The 7953-nt window shown below is 60.2% G+C and overlaps 1 protein-coding gene across 2 annotated transcripts in view; it reads left to right on the top strand.

Annotated features, from left to right (window-relative positions):
* The window catches only part of TNNT3 (troponin T3, fast skeletal type), a 16624-nt gene extending 13749 nt beyond the window's left edge, over nt 1–2875 (top strand). For both annotated transcript variants that reach the window (XM_040639654.1, XM_008699619.2), the window contains one exon: nt 2648–2875. In XM_040639654.1, the coding sequence (XP_040495588.1) occupies nt 2648–2702 (55 nt within the window). In that variant the 3' untranslated portion in view covers nt 2703–2875. The remainder of the gene's footprint in view (nt 1–2647) is intronic.
* The last annotated feature ends 5078 nt before the right edge of the window (nt 2876–7953 follow it).

The following is a 7953-nucleotide window of genomic DNA, read 5'->3' as shown; positions in this document are numbered from 1 at the left end:
CCCCCGGGAGCACACGCTTCCCTGAGGTTCCACAGCGTCCAGGATTGGGGACAGCCCTGCCCTCTCCCAATGGTCCCCTGGGAGGGTTGTCTTGCAGAAGCAGGCGTCCCCTGCACACAGCCCCACTCTGGGTCCATGGGGCTGAGTCAGAGACCCACTGCCTTCTGACACGTGTGCACGGCCCACGGTGGGTCCCTGGGGGGCTGGAAGGGCCATGAGGGCCCGGGTGTAGGCTAGCCCAGCACACAGCAAGGCCCCGAAGCCTCAGCCACCCGCCCAGCCCGCTAACCGTCTTGGTCTTTCTAGATCATGAACATGAGGGCCAGAGTGGAGATGCTGGCCAAGTTGTAAGTAGCCAGAGTCCCCCCGGACCAGGCTCGTGGTGTGCGATGCACGGTGAGCCTCTCGCATGGCAAAGCCGGTTCGTTGCGGATGGCGGCGGCGGGCACGGAGATGATGGAGGCTGGCCTCCCGCCCCACCTCCTCCCCACCCCTGCAGCCGTGGCTTGGGAGGCTGACCTGCTGCCCTTGCTGGCAGGTGGGGGAAGGGCTTTGCCTTCCCCTGAGCCTCTCCTCCGGGCGGTCAGGAGGAGGGAGCCATTGGGCGAAGGAGCCAGTGGGCCGTAGGGCTGGCCACTCAGTAGCCACCAGAGTCAGGGGCTCTGCCAACCTCGCCTCCCTCCCCGTGCCCCCGCCCCACATCCAGCCGCAGCCTGCAGGTAAGTGGCCAGCTCCGGAGCTGCTGTGTGTCTTGGCCCGGGTCTGCAGTGCGGGCCACCAAAAGTAAGTCAGAGGCAAGAGTCGCAAGGGCCAAGGGCCGGTGTCTTCGCCCGGCGGAGCCGGGACACAGTAAGGGAGTGAGCGGTGCCGGCATGGCCGCGGGGCTCGGCTGAAGAAGGGCACGCTGGCCGCAACCGGCCTGGCCCCGCTCCGACCTGCCAGGTAAGTCACCTGTGTTGTTCACAGATCACCAACCTCAGGAGCCGCATCGATCAGGCCCAGAAGCAGTGAGTAGCCCTCCTGCCCGGTGCTCTGTGCCGGGCGTGTGGCCCCACGGGGCTGGCCGCCACCGCCCAAACCTGGGCCCAGCGATTTCGGCCGGTCCCGGGGCGGCCGACCCCCAGCAGAGCAGTAACCAGCCTAACCAGCGGCCACGGGAGTCCGCACGTCTGGGCCCTGCACCCCCGGACCTGCAGCCTCCTTCGGCTCCCTCCTCACCCCAGAGCCTAGGAGGAGGCCGACTGTGGGGAGGGTCAGCCGTAGGCCCCGGGGACATGGTGGTCCTGGGCCACCTCCCCAGCAGCCCGGCAAAGGCAGACGGGGCTCCTGGACATCCCAGCACAGTGCCCCCTCAGAGGGGAGCTGGCACGGGCCATCAGAAGCCCGGGCTTTGTCACGGGTCTCCCTGCAGCCTCGGCGGAGCCTCTGGCTCCTCGGGACCGTGAACCTTCTGTCCGTAAGGTGACCCCGGGGTCTGCGGCACCCCTGAGCACAGCTGCTGGGCAAGGCCTGGAGAAGCCCGCCTGTTGCTCGCCCCCGAGGGCCTGTGCTCCGTGGCCACCTGCCCTGGGCTGCTGCCTCCCAGCCTGGCCGCTGAGCCGGTTCCCAGCCCACACAGTGCAGTGTCCCCGGGACTGCTTCCACGGGGGTTTCCCTCCCTCCTCCACTGGCCCCTGCCCCCTTGCCGCTCCCAGGGCTGGGCTCCTCCACCCCGGGGGGGCCCTGTGAAGGTGACCCCCTCCTCCCTGGGCTCTGTTGGGTGCGGCTGATGCGGGCCTTGTGAGAGCCCTTCCGTGTGTGTGCATGTGTGTAAGGGTTCTTGGGCTGACCCCTGCAGGACATGGGCCATGGGCACGGCCACCGGTGCCAGGGCTTCTCCCAAAGCCAGCCTTGGGAACTGCATGGCCTTCTCCAGCCAGAAGTCGTCCCAAAGGGTTGGCTTCTGGTCCCCACACACCCTGTTCCCACCCGTGGCACCCTGACCCAGCACCCAGCCCCCTCCTGGCTCCCTGGTGTGCAAAGGGCCTCAGACAGACAGGGAAGGCTCTAAGGACGGCCACCCTGCAGGGTGCTGACCTCTTACCCAGCTCCTTCCTCTGTTGTCAGCTCTAACAACTGACTGGAGGGCCGGGGCAGAGGCCTCCCAGGCCCTGCGTCTACCAGGCCTGGCTTGCCGGCCCAGAGTCAGGGACCGAGGTTGCTGACTGTCCAGAGCCTCTCCTGCCCCAGGAGGTGATGAGCCAGGAGGCTCTGTCCAAGCCACAGGAACTGGGACGATGAGAGCCGTCTGCAGAGACGGCTTCCCTAGCAGGCCTGGGGTCTGCCCGAGGTGGTGCCCAGGAGCCCAAGCTTCTGGCAGGGATTGGGGGGTGTCCTGTGCTAGCTGGTGCCTCCACTAACCACACTAACTGTCCCGGCACAAGGCGCCCAGGCCCAGCCAGGCCAGGTACAGGTGAGTCACCGGTGCTTGGAATGTGTGCCCGGGGCTTCGAGGCCAGACTGGGCACTTCACCCTGATCGCAGCCTGGGCGGGCAGAGCTGTCAGGGTGTCAGAGCGGTCATGGGCGGGTCTGCGGGAGGCCGAAGAAGGGCTGGGTGGGGGGCCCAAACACCCAGCTGCTGAAGATCAACTTGCTTCCATCTGCAGTAGCAAGAAGGCCGGAGCCCCGGCCAAGGGCAAAGTCGGAGGGCGCTGGAAGTGAAGCAGCCGAAGAGGTTCCCAGAGGCAGAGACCCTCGGCCCGCGCAGCCCGTGCGGCAGCATCCAGCCCCCAGGCCTGGGGGTGGAGGGCCCAGCCCCGAGCACCCCCCTTGTCTCTGTCCTGGCCGCCCCCATCTCCCGGGGTCTGTGAATAAAGCTGGCAGACTCCCCTCCACCAAGTGTGTGCTGGCTCTTGGACAGGGGCGCTGGGGGCGCGGACAGGAGGAGGGGGCCAAGCAGACAGGCAGGGAGGACAGAAGCACAGATTGGGGCCCAAGGGACACTGGGAGCTCCCTTTAGGGGTCAGGGCACATGGCCCCATGGGGTCTGGGACTCCCCACCCGGCTCTGCCAGTGGCTTCCACATCTGCCCCCACTTCCCTGCAAGCCCCGGGGACCCTCAGTTCCCCACCGCAGCCCGGGTCTTTGCCCCCCGTGAGCAGCCCCCCACCGCCGAGTCTGCTCTGAAGCCGGCTTGGGCTAGAAGAGCTTTGCCTTTGGAGAGCCTGGGGGAGGGGAGCGGGAACACACTGGGAGACCTTACACCCGTCCCCCGGAAATGTGGGGGCAGAAGCAGGGTCCAGAACAAGGGGGCGCACACAGCCTGAGGGGCCTTTCGCCCCCAGAGGAAAGGAGCAGGAAAGCACGTGTCCAGAGAGCAGACTCAGCAAACACAGACCGTTCTTTCTATATTATAAGAGAACACAGTGCACAACTGTGTAATAAATTTGAAAATCCTGACCAAACAGAATTATGGAAAATATAAATCACAAAAATTGGATGAAGACGTAGAGCCTTGCACAGCGGAGTATTCATGGAGGAAGCTTTCAGAGTCCGGAGCCGCCCCTCCGGAGAGGCTCTGCAGAGTGGAGGGAAAGAGGGAGTGCACCCTGGGGTCTGCCACGGGTGGCGGGACCCCAACAACAAGGGCGAGCCCCCAGAGAGCACATGCACACGTGTGCCCACCCCAACACACATCCCGCGTGGGGGCACACCCCCTACATATGCCTTCCATTCACCAGCACACGCTTGCCCCACCGACGTGCACCCCCAGCTCCACGCGCCACACCTATACGCAGACATGCTAACCGCTAACGGCCAATGAGCTTTGCTGCGGTAATGCAGAGGTGAACACCTTAACGGAGCAGCGGGTGGGGTCCACAGAGCCCGCGTCACCATCCCCCCGCACCCACCGCTGCGTTCTGAGGGGCTGCCCTAGGGAGCCGGGCAGCACAGGGACAGGAGGGCCAGCCCCCCACCCCCAAGTCACCCGCTGGCCACAGGGAACGCAAACAAGTCTGGGGTCTGAGTGGGAGGTTTTAAAGCACATCTCAGGGCCTGGCAGGCCGGGAGGACCAGAGCGATGGGGTGGGTTTGGACCAGTCAGGCGGGAGAGACGGGCCTTGGGGGAAGGCCGCTCCTGCAGACGGGGAGCACGTGTGACGCTTTCCAGGAGCTGCCTCGACCAGACCAGCGACCAGCACGCAGAGCCCGTGGCCAGCGCTCTGTGCCCACATCCCACCCTGTGGCGCGTAACTTATTAGCATGTGTTTAGAAATGTGAAAACACCTGGGGAGGCTGGGCTCTGCTGAGCGGCAGGACGAGCTGGGACCTGAAGGGGGCGGCTGGAAAAGCCTGGGGAGGGACCCCAACTGCGAATGTGAAGCATCTAATTCAAGAAATTGGAAAATGAGCCAGAAACCAAAAGCAAGGGGAAGAGAAACATGGGAATGATGAGGAAAGGGAAGATAACGGGAATTCCAAGTGACTGCACAGCCCAAGGGCCAAAACTGGGCTCTGCAAAAGGGCTGGTGACATGGGCCCGCATCAGCCTCACGGGCCAGCGGGAGGGAGGAGGCCCAGATGAGGGGGATTAGGATAAGTCCCCGAACAAAACAACAGCTGTGGCAGAGGCAGGGCTCCTGGGGCGAGCTCATCAGAAACCGCTTCCGGATGGTGTTCTTGAAAACCGCATAAAATGGCCAGTTTCCAGGGGAAATCAGACTTGCGGCGTGGACTCCAGGTGAAGAGCAAAACGTGAACAGACTGATTTTGTTTTAAAGAGGCTGAGCCACCAAATGACATCATCCTCTCTGGCGCGGAGATCATTCTAGGTCAGCAAGCCGCCATGAGCTGACTCTTGAGTCGTTAGCGGAGCAGAGGCTCGGGGAGGCCTCGGTGGGAACAGAACGCAGGTCGTGAAGAAAATTCTCAGCCGATTAAGAATAGAAGACAGTTTCCTCAGCCCAAGGAAGGTGTCTTCTGAACACCGACAGCAAGCGCCATGCTCCACGGGGACAGGCTGCCAGAGTCAGGCAGGAAGGTCCACTCCGCGGCTTCCTCCTCCCTGCCCAGGTGCCCCAGCCAGAGCTTTAGGTCCAGAAAAAGAAACTTCCCCCAAAACAAAAAAGAGGACAGGAGGGGCACCTGGAGGGCACAATCGGTTAAGCATCTGACTTTTGGTTTCAGCTCAGGTCATGATCTCAGGGTCATGGGATCGAGTCCCACATCGGGCTGCACGCTCGGCGCGGAGTCTGCTTGGATTCTCTCTCTCCCTCTCATGCCCTCTCTCTCTGTCAAATAAATAAAATCTTTTTTTAAGAAAAGGAGACAAGAGGGAAAGGAAAACAGTATTTTGTCCTACTTATTTGTGCCTTAAAAAATTGCCCCTATTCCCAAACAATTATATACAAAAAAAGAAAACAAGCAAGAACATCTGCAATTCTGAATTATTAGAATTAAGAGTTCTGAGCGGGTACACGAGAGCGTAAGATAGAAAGATTGAGAGTTAGGGGACAGTGTTTAAAAATACCATTTACAACACAAATGTAAAAACATACGATAATAAGGATAAATCTAGCAAAACTTGTGCAAGACAACCAGAGAGAGAATAAAATCACTTTTTTGAAAATATCTAAAAAGCACCAATACCTGGAGATTGTTCCCTAAGAGGAAGCAGTAATATCTTAAAACTGTTCATTCTCCCTAAATTAATCTATGAATTCAGAGCAACTCAATCATGTTCCCACAGGGACTTATGTAAATTCACACTGATTCTAACATGTGTGGGGAAAGAAAGGGGGCCGTGGACAGCCCAGACCATGTGAGGGGAGAAGCCGGCTCCCAGATGGACACGGACATGGACACAGACACGGACACAGACATGGACACAGACACAGACATGGACTCGGACACAGACATGGACATGGACGTGGGCACGGACAGGGGCATGGACATGGACACGGGCATGGACACAGGCATAGGCATGGACATGGACACGGGCATGGACACAGGCATAGGCATGGACATGGACACGGACATGGGCATAGACATGAGCACGGACATGGATGCAGACATGGGCATAGACATGAGCACGGACATGGATGCAGACATGGGCACAGGCACAGACACATACACTGACACGGACATGGACATGGACACAGACACGGATACAGGCATGGACACAGGCACAGGCATGGACTCGGACACAGACACAGACATGGACACAGACACGGATACAGACACGGACACAGGCACAGGCACAGACACGGACACGGACATGGACACTGAGGACAGGCCCAGGGGCAGGGCCACGGGCACGCCTGCTGTGTTGGGGGGGTGGTTGCGGGGGCAGATGGACCAACACCAAGAATAAGTGAAACAGGGCACCACGCACCACCTCCTCACGCCGGCCACGAAAATGAGCCCCCACACCCCCAGCCCTGTCTGAAGAACTATGTCTGAGAAGGAGAACATTCCAACGTTTAGGAAGCAGCTATAGGAGAGCGTCGGAAAGCTGTTGGAACAGGGGAATTTCTTAAACCAGGTGTCCAACCTCCAAACCATAAAACAAGAGTTTGATAAATTCCACAGGCATAAAGAAAGTTTTGAGAACATGAATGTCTCTGGGTAAGAAAACAGGGTCCAAGTGAGCGAGCTCTAAAGGCCTCAATGCCTTCATGTGGGGACTCTGGACTCAGCACCAAGGGGCCCCGGCGAGCAAAGCACGAGGCCGCACCGGGAGAGGGGCTGGGGTGTGGTGGGGTGGCCTCTGCTGCCTGGGGGTACGTGGGGCTCTGTCAGCTGCCGCCTCACCTCTGCCCACCCGGTGTTCCCAGGAGGATGCAGCTGGGTCACTATTAAGTCTCGGTTTGGTGGCATGGGCTCCAGACAAAGGACTCTGTCTGGGGCCTTAGTCTCTTCTCTCATCTGTGCCCAAAGATGCCGTGAGCCCAGTGGACCACAAGCCACGTGTTGGGAGTGGGTATTTGTAGCACGTCCTGGTGCAGGTCAGTGTTGCATATACATAAGGAACTTCAGGACACCATCAGGGGAAAGGCAAGCCATTGAATAGAAAAACGAGCGAAGGGGGTACGGAGTTCGCAGCGAAGAACCCGGGATGGTCAGTGAATGTGTGGGAAGTGGGAAGCAGGAGACCACATTTACGCTGCCACAAAATGCCAGTCCACACACGAGGGAGGCGAAGGACAGATGTTGGTTAGGGGAAGGAGGGGCTCGTGTTTCCAGGAGCATGCCAGCTGCCACAGGCAGATGACAAGGGACAGGGTGGGAAAGGCTCCCCTTTGCAGCCATGGGCGCGATAGTTGGGGAGCAAGGGTCAGGCCAGGGTGGGGAAATGATCGCGCGGCCGTGAACGGCGCACCCGATCCAATCTCCAGGCGGTGAATGGAGATCCCCCCCCACCCCGATTACTTGTAAAGCGCAAAGTACCTTGAAAATGGAGAAGCAGGTGGACAGCACGTTAGCCGAGTGGTAACCCCCGGCAAGGGGTCGCGCTGAGGACACGCCACCTGAGTGATATTCTAGCCCAAAAGTTCAACCTGATTCGCATCGTGAAGAAACCGCCCCACAAATCTGATTGTGGGACCCCCTTCAAGGCAACTGGCCCAGACTTGTCACTGTCACTGACCTAAAAGCCCCCAGCCCCCAAAAAGAAAATTAAAAAAGAAGGAAGGGGCATGACAGTCAATACGGCGCATCAGCCTTGATCGCATGGCACGTCCAAAGCCCAAAGCGACAGGACATCTTGCGACCCTTGTGTTGGTGGTGCGGTGGTGGACGGGTGGTCGTGGAGGAGGAGGGGGGTCCTTGCTCTGAGGGCTCAGGGCTCAGAGGGGGAGGGAGTGGGAAGCAGGTGCAGCGGAACCGGGTCTGAAAGCAGCCAGCACTGGCACGGTGGCGGGCACGGGCGCTTGGGGGGAGGTGCGCGAAGACGACGCGCCGCACCCGGTCA

Source organism: Ursus maritimus, unplaced genomic scaffold (assembly GCF_017311325.1).
Source record: "Ursus maritimus isolate PB19 unplaced genomic scaffold, ASM1731132v1 scaffold_23, whole genome shotgun sequence".
NCBI lineage: Eukaryota > Metazoa > Chordata > Mammalia > Carnivora > Ursidae > Ursus > Ursus maritimus.
This window is presented reverse-complemented; position numbering and strand designations above follow the sequence as displayed.